The following is a 14,446-nucleotide window of genomic DNA, read 5'->3' as shown; positions in this document are numbered from 1 at the left end:
AACCATCTCCTTCCACTGCATTATTTGCAGTGAACCATATCTGAGAATCAAGGAAGGACAAGTCAGTCTCGTCTCAAAAATAGTTTATTAACAATGTTCATGTTAGCCTCAGCTACAACACTTCCCGTTTACAAAGCATCCTTACAATACGCTTAATATAAATCCGGATTCCTTATCCTTTCAAATACTTCCAGAGAAAGAAAGGAAAAGCTGCACAACACTGAGCTGAAGCTGTTCCCAAAGCCGTGTGTGTGTGCTTGCTGTAAAGACCAATGTTTTTCTCATGCATGCATCAACATCATGAGGACAACTACTTATAAAAAGCGCAACGTTATCTGTAACGCCAGTATTATACATGCTCCTGGTGATATGTTAATCACTGAACCCTCTGCAGCTCTAAGGAGAGCATCAGTATGCTGTGCTTCCAGCTGTGAAGGCTATTTGACTGTCTCCTCCAAGCTAATCCCCAGGAATTCCTTGGCTTCATTAAGCTTGTTGAGACCGGTGAACATCATACCACAACTATGAAACACATATCTCAAAAAACCATGATTTAATTGATTAAAAAACCTTTAAGAGAATTAAGTATCTGAATCAGTTTCACCTTGCCTTGTTGGTGTGCTTGTTTTCCACAATAATGTACAAAGTAGAGCGCAGAGAGAAGGAATGCCATAAGGGGTCTGAGCCTGAGGAAAGTCACTGGGCTTTCCAAGCTTTGTATATCAAGCTGCTGCATTTCCAGGAAAAAGATCTGAATGGAATATTCTGAGAGGACCAAGTGTCTGACGTGTCTTCAAAGGCTGCTTTTATTCACAATATTGTATGTCTTATTTGACTTGAGGCATAAAATATCAAACACCAACATAAATCAGGATATATATACAGACGAATAAAAACCAGTTTCCACAGTTGTACAAACTTGTTTGGCAGTAATACACGACTCTTAAACATCAAAGATAATATTTATAGCTGCAGATGAATGTTTGTCCAGTGATGTTAAAGAAGACAAAGGTTATCTCATTTTTCATTTGTGATGCACCAGTACATTGGTGTTACCTATCTTATCAGGCTATATAATAAAGATTAGTCTGCATATATGGATTAATTCCTAATATTTATTTAGTTATAACTGAAAGCTTAGGAAACCTATGACATTGATAACCTTGCTGAGTTGAGCCTGTGTGGAGCCATTCAAAGGACTAAGATGTGTGAAACATGACTCACTCTTGACCTTGTTGGCATGGTGCCCCGGGTCTATGCGGTCTGGGAGAGAACAACCAAAGGCACACCACAACAGAGAAGGCACCAGGCAAAAACAAATTCCTCACACGGACCTTACTACGCTCCTCTCAAACATTTAAAGAATGTCCCTGGACAGGAAACATCCACACGCGAAGGCTAACAGCTTCTAAAACATTATTTCCAACACTCAGCTGATCCGACAAACACACAGTCCAAGAGCGGGTGTGACGAGCTCAATCGAATTGTTGAACTCAGTTGCCTGCATTAAAACACACAATCCCTTGTTACACCAGTCTTTGGCCTTTCTCTGTTTCAGCTGTGTGTTTTTTTCAGTTTGTCCTGACAGTCATTGTGCATAACTGGGTCATATTGGCCTGTTCTCATCCCCTCCATCTAGGCCAACGGCACAGATCAGCAATAACTAGAAAAAATGTATCAAATCTTATCTGTCATTACTTTTTTAATTTGATACTGCTAGTCATACCCTAAATGAGCATGTCAAATGTTGAGGGAACGCGAAAAGAAATGACACAAGCAAACCTTTGTGCTGCTCCATGAGACGACAGCACTGAATGCCTTACTTGTGGCTTTGCTCAGGTTTCACAATGACAACACTGGCTACGGTACAATGGAGAGACCCTCAGCTGAAATGTTAGCTAGCTAAAGGCATGAGAAAAACACAGTGGTGTACAATCTTAAAAAAAAAAAAAAAGGCACTAGCTCTTATGTTCAAAAGCAGTAAAGTGTGGAGACATGAAGACTTTATACAGGCTAAGAAGGATGCTGCTAAAGCTTGTGAAGAACAATATTGCATTACAATATGTGCATCTATCATTGCCTTGTTACATCAAAACTAAAAAGTAGGAAAAAATGTAATTAAGAGTAAAGATACATTTTCAAATAAAAACCAAGCACTGGGAACTTTAAATATTCAATTCTAATCACTGTTATATAGACAAAGTTCATTTCCTGTAATCAGTTGTAATGCGATACAGTACTAAGATGCCATTTAGTAAAAGGTCAGTCCTTTCGTTAATTTTTTTAAATGGTATTTTCTATTTCCTATTGGTCAGCGGATTTCCTGGTGTCAGGGCTGCTCACAGCAGTGGGCAGCCACGTCTCTTAGTGCGCTTTCGGACCTGCAGCGCCGCTCTAGTGGCCATCTCAAAAACTTCCCGCACCCCGTCCTTGGTTTTGGCAGAGCACTCCAAGTAGCCAAAAGCATTGATCCTGCTGATCATGTCTTTGCCTTCTTCTCCCTTCACCGGCTCCTGTGTGGTTAGAGCAGGGATAGTTAGAGACTGTATGAAAAAATATAACTAGCCTTTTAAATAATCATGATTAACCACCTGTGTCGGGGTAGTTACTCAAAAAACTAGTACCTTACTTTACTAAATAACTCATTGCTCAAAGTAGTAGCTACACTACTAGTGACATTACTTTTGGACTACTCTGTAACATCACCTGAGATGCACCATAAATCAAATGACAAATAACAATATAAAGTTAGCCTCATTTGTGCCCTGATCAGCACAAATCCTTCATCTATTAAGGACAATACTGTAGACCTCTGTTTTCTGCTCTTTATTTGAACATCAGCCATTTTTCTTAAGCTCAGGTTCCATCGCGGAATATCAGCTTGCAAAAGTGTTCCTGTCTGATGGCGGCCGGGGACATTTGATTAATTTTTCTGTCCTCCCATTAGACAGATAGTTGAAGACCCTAAAGTAACGCAGGTAACAACATCATTTTGTGCTCTAAAGTAGTTTCTGCCGCTATCAAGAGTAACACCTACCCTTACTGCACTAAAGACAAATTTAATCTGATTACAGTAACGCATTACTTTGTAGGGCATTACCCCCAACACTGTTAATCACACATAGTTTTGTTACATTTCAAATCGATTGCAGCCATTAGTATAGAATAATCATATTTGTGATTACACCTTTATCAGTATCTGAGAAAACCTGCAAACAAAGCAGCTCCTTGACCTTTATTAATGGAGTGCTGTCATCACTCTGAACTCTGATGTAGCTATATTTCTGTGAATTTGAACATTAATGTGTCCGATAGAACTTTACAAATTTAACGTATTGAAATGTCTCCTCCTCGCACAGTTCGTCAGGTGTTGGTGACTTAGTTTTGAAGAGGAGCCCACTTGTACCCGATTGCCCCGATCAACAGTTCATTGACCTTCAATGGCTGTCTGTACCTGCTTCATCTTGGCCAGCTCTCTCCGTGTGTGCTCATCATTCCTCAGGTCCTTCTTGTTCCCCACAAGGATGATAGGGACATTGGGACAGAAGTGCTTAACCTCAGGCGACCACTTCTCAGGGATATTTTCTGTCCCAGAAGAGAGACAAGAAGTGAGCACAAAACACAGGGGGGGGGCTATAAAAAGGGACAGGCGGTGCAGAGTCACGGAGCTTCTCATGATGGATTGCTCTGCAGACTGCCCGAGGCGATGTTTTTAGCTGCACTAATCCTCCTTCCCATCAGGTCTATTAAGGCGTTTAGCAAACAGCTAAGCTGATATGAACTGCCTTGATTTGGTGAAGATAAACACTAACAATACATCACTTTACTACAGTACATCATCTATTTTATATAAGTTTTCTGTCCTTTCGTTGTACAAAAGACCACATGAGCAGTTCCTTACCTAAACTGTCCGGGCTGTCGATGGAAAAGCACATGAGGATGACATCTGTGTCAGGGTAGGAGAGAGGCCTCAACCTGTCGTAGTCCTCTTGGCCTGCAGTGTCCCACAGCGCCAACTCCACCTGGGAGAAACCAGAGTAAAACACTGTAAAGAGTGGTAGACTAACAAAAATAAAGATATTTATTTAGCTTGGTTTTTACAGTGGCTCTCCTGTTCTTCATTATTTTCATGATTAATTTTGCTGGAATCTTAAGAAAAGTTTAACCCAGATTAATGTTACTAACTGTTCCAGATGAACACAAACATTTAACCATCTTGTGATCATGTTTCTTTTCTCATGTTGGCAGAGCAGTGACTATTTGAAGTATGACGTAAGAACGTTAAATACCAGCAGGTAAATAATGTGAGGACTGTTGAACCTCTGGACATGCACCTTGGATTCTGATCATAACGTCTGATTTACTCCAGCAGCGTTCCTTCTTTAGAAATCTCATTCCCATCACCACTGCAGCTCTGACCTCATCAGCTTTATAAGGCCGTTGTGTTCTCAGTGCTGTTGAAATGAACTCAGGGACTATCCTCATCCCATCACACCACTGATTAATTCAATTAAGGAAAGTGGGAGATTAGCAAGCATCGGACCAGATACCTTCTGTCCCTGTACGGGCATTACCAGCCGCTCTTCACTCTACTCGTTTCTTACAGTGACTCACTGTGGGAAAACTTGAGCAAAGTTTTAAATACTGGAAATTGCAGAGAGACAATAGATTGTGGTAAGTGCACAGAGAGTGCGAGCAACAGTCAACGGTCCCAAAATAGAGGTTTGCAGAGGCAGCGGGTGGGAGGTGGCAGCACACTGTTGAGACTGCAGCAGCAGCCAGAGTTATGTTCCCACTTGACTTTTTTTAAAGCTGCCGAGGAAAAAAAAAAAAAAAGCTATTTTAAGAGTCTGCTCAATCCACTGAAGGTGAGAGAGGAAGAAAATGTTTTTGTCCTTGAGGGGGAGAACGCAAATCAAGGGGCTGTGAACACAAACTGAATCCAGCTGGGGAATTTCTCATGGGACGACCATCCTCTTTAAAGTTTGTGATTACCCCCTCTAGACCAATCTCCATCATGGATCCCTAACTTTATATTTCCTGTCCAGAACACAACAGTTAACCCTTGCCCCCCATCTAAGTGCGAACAGGACAGGAAATGAGAACCTGAATGAGGGAGGGATCGCCAGCAGTCATCCCTGTTCCCTGTCTGAACAGGAAGCTGAGAAGCAGTCATTTCCTGTTTTGCCCAGTGTTGATCCTGCAGCGGTGGTCGGATCAAGAGGAAGAAACCTCATAACAACTTCAAGCCATCTGTGGATCAGAATCCAACCTCACTGATAAAACCCCTCTGACTCAGACTTTAGACATCAAACACACCTCATGTTTTTATCAGTGTGTGAAACTCTCAATACTATACAGTGCACTTTTCCACCATTTTATTTGGGAGTCAAAATTACAGATTGGACGATGAGCACACTGCTACTCTATAATATGATATAATACTACTACTAATAATAATAATAATAATAATAATAATAATAATAATAATAATAATAATAGTAATAACATTGGGAATCAGTGAATCAAAATGTCATTTTAAAACACACAACTTGTAACTGAACATTTGCTAAACCCCCCCCCCCCCCCCCGCCATACAGAGCCTGTCCAATCTGAGCTTAGCAACCATAACTATGCAGGCAAGTCTGGCCAGCTTTGGATATTTCTACATTAAAGGGGTGTTAATTGGGCTGGATTTTTGAACATCTTTTACCTTAAAATTTTAAAATAGATATGTACATTTTAAAATAAAAACAATAAATTACAAATCTAACGTTAGTCAAACAATGGGGGCATTTTCCTCATCGTTATTCGACATGGATCATAAAAATGGTGAGGTTACTGATTCCTTTACTGAGACTAGCATCATTAGCATTAGTCTTTAAATTCAATCTCATGTATATAGCCAGGATCTTCATATTTATGACCAATATTCCTTTTGTAATGCTAATGCTAAGTTAGGTCATCCATATTTTAACTTTAAGGACTTTGCGATGTGACTTCTCACTTGGGTATCAAGCGTACAAACCTGTTTTCCATCAACCTCGATGTCAGCGATGTAGTTCTCAAACACTGTCGGGACGTAGACTTCAGGAAACTGGTCTTTACTAAAAACGATGAGAAGACAGGTTTTCCCGCAAGCTCCATCCCCGACGATCACCAGCTTTTTCCGGATGGCTGCCATCTCTGCTGGGAAACCAGAGGGGGGTTTTAACAAGAATTCGTCACAAACATTCCAAAAGTGTTCTGTGTCAATTATCAATAGTACTCGAAAGACAAAAACGACTTCTTTTGCCATTTTGGGAGATTTCACTTGTTATGTTTTAGAGAAAAGCAGAACACAGTTACACTGCAGATATTTTAATAATTTATAAAGATCACAGGAACACAATGTTGTACAAAAACTTCCCCTGATCATGCTGTGTGGCTCCAAAGTGGCCGCTCTGACAGCTGGCTGACAGTCCTGCCTCACATTACCCCTGAGGGAGGGCTCTCTGATCTGCACATTGTCACAGACCTGGAATTCCCAATGACAAATCTACAACCACGAAGCTACTTCAAAAACTGAGACAGATGGAGGAATGTAGTGAAATGATGAGAAAGAGCAAAAAAGAGGGATGGGGGGGGGGGGGGGGGGGGGGGTGGTGGTGTTGAAGAGACACAACTAGAAGGAATGTGCCAACAGGCCTCAACATGTGTAGAAAAGAAAAACGTCCTGGAAATCAGAGCAGCTGGAGGACTACTTGGTGGTGTCCTAGAACCGACAAAACATGGCCCTGCTTCTGATCTCTACAGCTGCTTCTTCAGGAATACTCTGATAGTAGAATATCTTAATCCTCTCAAAACAAGAGCTCAACCTGCTGCACATATGGTGTTCCACTGCTAAGCTGGAAATGCTTACATGAGGCTTACAGAGTTGTGGGTGTATAAACTACAAAAGAAAACATTTCCATGAAAGTATTTACCACGAAAACAAAACCATTTCAAAACATGGTTAGTGAATACATGGTTAGATTTTATCGGAGCCCGGCTGCCTCGGAGCAGCATTGCATATAGTCATTTGGATCCTCACCTCATCCACTTTCTGCCAGACGGTCTTGACAGCAATCCTCTTCACGAGGGCACCCACTTATCAGGGGAAATTAATCCTTCAGTGCTCCCGGCAAAACTTTATAGTCGAGTCGGCCCCAATGCTCACTTTTAATACCTGCTCCGATGCATAGCAAAACCCAAACTATCAGTAGGTGGGGTCGAACCATTAAGATCATCACAAATATAGACTGAAGTTATTTGTCCAACACTTGCTTGGTTTCATAACAGATCAGGGGATTGGGCTGGGGGATAACATTTGTATTTAAATCTACTGACATTTAAAGCTTATACCTGCCAACATTGACATAGTCCTAGCCAATCAGCAAACAGAGTTTGTTGTTAAAGACAGCATATATTGCATGTATTCTATTTAACTAAATGATTGGTATTTTTGGGGGATGTGTATATTTTCTTTCTTGCACAGAATTAAATGATAATATTGAAATCATATATGTCTGTCAAAAACATTTTAAAGCTACCGCCACTAGACGATTGGCTTAGCGCAAATCATTTCTGCTAAGCTAGGTCAAAACAGCTGTAAAATTAGGAGAAAAAAGAAGCCCAGTTCCCGAGATATTCAAGTGTTATAATGTTGTGTTTTGTCAGACCAACCGTTTGACACGACTAAGAAGATCACCAGATACACGCTTGTAACACTGGGACTAGTATATGAACGCTTTTTTTTCTGTCTTTTTCAATAAAATCTATCAAAAGATTGAATGATCTAAATGCATTATTGATGCAGCTCTTTCAAACATTATGTAATTATTGATTGTATATGGATTTTAGTGTCAAAATAACAGAACAAGTTTATAAATATGTATATTCATAAATTCTGTAATAGTACAACAAACAAATCTGTACATAAATGTTATGAACAAATGGTTCGAGCAAAGAAAAATAGGACATAAGAGGAATTGTTACCCAGCCATGTTTCCATGGATATTTAGACTTGGCATAACCCATACTAAGACTCTGGATGTGTTTGCAGCTATATTCAAATCTTGGTTGTATTCCTTCTTATGTGAACTCTGTCTGTGGTTTGTTCACATTGCCTTTCTTTTGCACAAAGGCCCATTCACTCTGGTGTAGCAATGCCAAACACGTTTTTAATGTAGGCTGTTCTATAAAAATATGTCATGTATTGAAATACAAAGCATTGGAGGAAAATGCACGGAATAAAATAATGAAAAATGACGACCAAAGAGGATCACTTTAGCTGCAGTTGAAAATGCTTTCAACAATGAGATGACTTTAGTGGCTGCCTCCACTTAATCAAGAGAACTATTACTGATTCCAGAATAACTGCACAGCCGACCTGCATTGGTAAGTCAATTTATCAATGTTAATATTATTACAAATTATTATGATAATTGATTTATTGTTAAAGTACATTTTAATGAAAAAATGGCAAACATGTCAGCCTCTTCAATATGAATGCGTTCTGGTTCTCACTCTTTTATATCATATCACACTTATTTTTAAGTTTGGGCCGACAAAACAACACAGTTGAGGATGACCCCTGGAACTTTGAAAAACAGGGATCGGCATTTTTCACTATCTTCTTGCACTTTATAGACGATAAAAGTGATATGAAAATAGCCGTACTGTAGCCCTTTTATTTTCCAGAGATTGTCTGCACTAGATGAGGAGTTCAAAACCAAACAAGTGGGAGATAACAGCGCTGAGGCCTCAGAAGCTCACCCTGTGAAACAAAACAATCCACTTCCTGTTCTGGTCAGCCGGGAGGAGCCTTCGCAGCACTGTTTGGACAGGCCCCTTCAGAGCCGGGACACGGAGAGGGCTGCCAGAGGCAACGCAACACATGCAAGCACACAAGCATGCTTTATACTCACACACATACATGCACATGTCCACAGTGGCTCTCTTTGCACAATCATTGCGTGTCCTTTGTGGCAGTGATAGTGAAAGCTGATAAAAGAACATCGTGACTCATTGGTACAAGGTAATTGTGCGCGAAATTGTCCGATACAGTCAAAAATTGAAAAATGTTCTGACTGATGACTTTAATATAGCTGCTAATGGATACCAACGACAGCAAAGGCTGAGGAGGAAGTTAAGGTGGTTGCTAAGAGTAACCGATTACATAGCACCGTCATCCAGTTAAAGCCTGTTCAACACGTTACAGCCAGCATTCATCTTCTCCACTATCCTGACACAATCACAACATGTGAATGGGCCTCTCTGATCTGCAGCTAGTATCAGCTGACTGACTTTTGACCTCCTCACTTCTGAGTAAAAGCTATGGTGTCACCGAGAGATTAACCACCCTAACAAAAGCGGTGACAGAGCAGAAAAGGTCCAACATGATTATTTTGGCTCCAGATAACCATTACTCAGTTCAGGGTGCAATACTTTCATTTACCTGTCAGGGTGACAACAACTGAGATTATCCAGAGGAGCCAAAATGCTCTATCATTTATTATTTATCAAGTGTTCTATCATGCAGAGGAGAATGAGGACCAACTATTTACAGCGAGACAGCAGGAACACTGTTGTTTGCCTGTTAAAACATTGAAAGACATACTGTATGCAAAGATAACACAATTACTATCTTATTTATTTACACTTCTCCATACTCAATTGAGATTGTGATTGCTCAGACGGGGCTGGCAAACTTCAATGACATCATTTAGAGGAATAGTTTTTGGAAAATAGGATTATTTGCTTTCTTGAGTTATATGAGAAGATCAATACCAGTCTCAATGCTCTACGATAATTATGACGCGTCCCACAGTAGCTGGTTAGCTTAGCTTAGCATTGAAATAGAGGCTGTCTTTGTCCAAAGGTAACAAAATTTGTCCACCAGCACCTCCTAATTTAATTACTTAACACATTTTACCTTACTTGTTCAATCTATACTAGCAAAACAAAGATGGCAAAATAACACATTGTGATATTAGGGGAGTTGGGGGGTTGTTAGGACTACAAGTGTTGAAACAACAACAAAAACAACAACAGTTGGTCAGAAAAACTTTCACATCTAGAGGGATTTGTTGTTTTGTTTTCTTAAAACATTTTAAAACTGTAATACTGTAAGGATTTAAGGGCTGACAAACAAAGTAAACTGAAGATAAATGTTTCCCAATATTTGGATGTTTGATTCACTTAACAGTTAATTGAAAAGTAATCCAAAGGCAAAGTTAATAATTAAAATAGAAAAAAAGCAAGTTAACAAACAAATAGTATACCAATAAAGTATGGCTTGTGTTGAAGTATGTGAGTGTAAGGTTAAAACTCATAAAACTTGACCCAAAACACAACACTAGCAGCCTTAAACATAGGAAAGCAAAGCACCATTTCTTCATTCAACTATTTTTACTGGGTTATTGAACACTCTCTCTCTAAGGAGGTTTGCTGAGGCTTATAGCAGCCAACAGAAATTATGCAAAGAGTTGAGAAGAGTTAGCACGGAGCAGAGCGCGACACTGGAGGTAGAGCTGCCTTTCAATCCTTATATGAGTTTTAATTCAACAATAATGCTGAATGTATACAAAATTCCAACCAATAAAAGCTCCTGCATGATGACTTTTTTGTTTTGTGGTCCTGCAAACATTACAAGAAGCTTAAAAACATTGAAGAGTTTTTTTCCCAGGTTTTTTGTGTTGCCACTACAAAAGAGTTTATTGAGTTTAGTTCAACTCAAGTACCGTCAAGTAGTAGATTAAAGACTTCATAACAAACAGAGAAATACAACCAAGGCTGGTTGTTGACTGTTGGTCAGTATGACAGGTAAACATTTGCCAAAAGATCATAAGTCCAGCCTGAATCTTTAATGGACAACATCGAATGTAAAACTTTACTTCACTATGAAAATGACTTTTAAAGTACTTCAGGGATGTGATTTTTACAGGAAAGCCCCCATGTTTGGCGACTTAACTACTTCTCATTTCTAGGAAGTAGTGTTTTTTCAATAAATACAAGCTAACAGACTGTTTTAGCATTTTAAAACAGAGAGAAACATTTAGATATGAAGGGTCGACAGTTCTCTGTGAGTCTTTCTATCTGAGATATCGGCCAAAGTTCATAAGGTGGCAGAGGTTGTGGCTGAGAGAGAGCAGTCAGTCTGTGACTCAGTCTGCCTGCACCACCTTAACCCAGGGAGTTAAACCATCTTACCCGACTGAAGCTGACATCAGATCACATGCGGGATCAGACGTTACTAAAAAAGCATATCTCACAAGAAAGCGTCAGGCTGTTTCAGATCATGTTATGGATAAGATGCAGAGATTCCTGGGTAAGCCCTGTACTTAAATATATAATATTGAAATGTGAGTGTTACACAACAGCAGGAGTATATACAGAGGATCAGGTCAGCCTCTTACATTCTTTGAGCGTTTTGTTACAAACACACACACCAGCTCCACTGTTTCACTGCGTGAGTAATGGCTTTATTGGTACACCCATGGAAATGACAAAATGTCCCACAAGTGTAACAGCCCATGAAATAAAACCAGGACTTCTGCCTTAATGCCTCCTGAGGACACTGACTAAGGTTTTTTAACCATCCATCTTAGGGGTTATCCAAATATAACTCATAATTCTGCATTTACTACTGCTACAGCTTGTAGCAGTATTAAATGTATTCAAATTGATGTTTTTTTCAAATGAATGACTGACAACCTGGTTACCTTTACAGCATGGGCCAAGCAGCAATATATAAATAAACTAAAAGAAGGTACTCCTGCCCGTAAAGCCTATTGAGAGGAAGTAGGGCAAGACAGGAGAGTTGAGTCAGCCTGGAGCGTGTTATCAAAAGTCAAAAACAAGAGGCAGAGGACACACAGCATGGCTGTGAGAGAAACGACACCTCATGACTCACATTCTGTTCAATAGCTGAAGACATTAGCAGACATACCAGACCTGGTTGATTCTCCAGGGACAAACATAAGATCTTATTTTCATTATCAATAGATCAGGCAGTTACATTTGGTCTATAATGTCAAGATTTGTTTATATTTAAACTTACCATCACAAATCAGTTATTTAGTCTTTAAAATGATGATAATAACAATTTCCCATGGCCCATTTCAAAATCTCTTTAGTCTGACTTAAAGTCCATAACACAGACATAATCTATATACACATAGTAAATAAAAAAAATAAGCAGCAAAGGTTCATATCTAACAAACTGGAACCACAGACTTATTGGAGTTTTGGCCTGATAAATTATATTACAATTATTCCATTACGGAAACATTGGTATTCTTAATTGAATTATCTTTTAACAACTCAGTTTTTCAGTCAACATCTATCTGCAAGTGGATCCAGAATATTTTAGCATTGACGCCACATGTTGGTTGATTTATACATTTGAACATTTTTAAGAGGATGAGGACTATATACAACCCTATGATTGTTGAATGTTAATGTTTCATGAATGGGACAATTGACATCCATTTTCTTTCATTTAATTTCCTCCTAAACATATTCAAGATTGAAGAGTCATGCTTTTTAACACTTATAGGTTGTTATATGTTGTCTTCTTCCAACACTACATTAGAGCCTATATGACATTTATACCTACTTAAATGTACAAACCCATGACTCCACATCTGTTATGGCTGCACCAATGGAAATATGTTGGCTGTTAAAAGAAGCATATGACATATCTTTGACTGTGCCATGTCAAATAACATTTAAAATAAAGAAGTTAGGATTTGGACAACGCTTGGCTGCACAGCATGAGTTTATTATGACTGTCTAGCTGGTCAGGGGTTTAAAAGGTTAATATACTGTACGTAATACCAATTTAGTTGTTTCAGCCTAAATACATCACCAGATCGAACAATCCACACATTCAGCAAGTGTGCAAATCATGATAGGCAGTTAAAACAACGCCCTCTAAGAGTTATGAGTGTTGAGGATGAAGACATTAAGTGTTCCCAGGATTAGAAATGGCTAATTAGGAGATTTGCATGCGTAGTGTCGTATTGAGGTCGCAGCATGTACCAACAGGATCTCGGCTATGACTTTAAAACTAATAACAAGTAAGCTATCAACAGTTGTATAGAAATACGCCCTCAAACTCACTTGATATAACTTGAATTTCTGTGGGAATTAACTACCACCTGAGCAGAGAAAAAGATATGTCAGGGAAAGCCACCACCTTGTTCTCTCACCAAAGTAAGTGAGCCATAATTAAACTGTCCACTTGTGTCAAACAACAACATTTAGGCAAAAATAATTACCTGTCAGCAGCCGGAAGAGAGGTTTTTATAAATGTTAATCCCTGCTTTCCTCTGGGTCGTGGCACACACATACACTCACATACACACACTGTATGCTTGCTGCAGTATTCGCTAATTTTAAAGACCAGCAGAGAACCTCCCACACACACCAGCGAAAACCAAGTCCAAGCTAATGGACGAGTGCTTCCGTTTAGGACTTTCAAAATAAAAGGGGTAGGCCGTTAACGTTAAATTGTTCAAAACATGTAGTTATTACAATAACAACAATATTACAAATGATAAAATAATAATAATAATAATAATAAGAAGAAGAAGAACAACAACAACAACAAAAGCGAGAATACAATAAAAACAATAAAAGTAGGAATACAATGGAATGGTTCATTGTCTCAAATATTTTCAATGGCTTGCAGTGAACCACAAAAGTACAGTATCCACTAGGTCCCTGTTTGTTAAGATACACAATCGTGTGTTCTTATATTATGTCATATGGGGCATTCATTAAATTGTAGACAAGTGAAGAAACATTGGTTGTATAACTAGTATAGTATTGAGTCCCAAAAGTAATATAATGTTTCTACATAAGCCAATGCTGTACACTTTTCAATCAACTGCCAAACCAGAAAAACAGCTGGGCTGACAAAATTGCTTGATTATGTAATTGTTGTTTTTTAAAGAATAGATATCATTATTTTTGCTTTGTACACTTTAAAGAGTTCTCCTAATGATTTTTCTCCTAAAGTCAAAATACATTTTACAGTTTAATTTGGAAGGGTTCTGCCTGACTTTCCGGTGTTGTTTTGTTTGCTGCTGAATGAGATGACCGAATTACTGCAGGCGCTGGAGTCACCCAGATCCCTCCTCCCCTCCCCGGGCAAAGATGACATCATCCATAGTACAAGATGACTCGTGGAACAGGAGGGATAAATGGGATCTCTGGAAAAAAATGTAAAAACCCATTAAGTTCACCTCTGAACAGACAGTCCGCGGCTGCAGGCTGTGAGGTGTGTTTTTGTGTCGAATACATTTCGATATTCAGCACCATAGTGCCTCTACATTATGGTTTATTATGTGTTTTTGTTTTTTTTGACTGACTTGATAATAAGCACATATGAAATGATTTTAAAACATCTACTCAAGTA

General features: G+C 39.1%; 1 protein-coding gene across 2 annotated transcripts; it reads right to left on the bottom strand.

Moving 5' to 3' along the window:
• Positions 1-68: 68 nt before the first annotated feature.
• On the bottom strand, positions 69-13,455 carry rhoca (ras homolog family member Ca). Of its 2 annotated transcripts, none has more exons than XM_063911808.1 (5): positions 13,305-13,455; positions 6,029-6,186; positions 3,902-4,022; positions 3,455-3,585; positions 69-2,513 (listed from the first exon to the last, which is right to left on the bottom strand). In XM_063911808.1, exons 2-5 carry the CDS (start codon positions 6,182-6,184, stop codon positions 2,340-2,342), a joined length of 582 nt encoding a protein of 193 aa, XP_063767878.1. In that variant the 5' UTR covers positions 6,185-6,186; positions 13,305-13,455; the 3' UTR covers positions 69-2,339. The 2 variants fall into 2 exon arrangements, with proteins under 2 accessions (XP_063767878.1, XP_063767879.1); XM_063911809.1 differs by having other exon boundaries at positions 6,029-6,189; positions 13,305-13,427.
• Positions 13,456-14,446: the final 991 nt, after the last annotated feature.

Source organism: Eleginops maclovinus, chromosome 20 (assembly GCF_036324505.1).
Source record: "Eleginops maclovinus isolate JMC-PN-2008 ecotype Puerto Natales chromosome 20, JC_Emac_rtc_rv5, whole genome shotgun sequence".
Classification (NCBI taxonomy): domain Eukaryota; kingdom Metazoa; phylum Chordata; class Actinopteri; order Perciformes; family Eleginopidae; genus Eleginops; species Eleginops maclovinus.
Note: the sequence above shows the minus strand (reverse complement) of the source record. Positions and strands in the feature narration are given on the sequence as shown.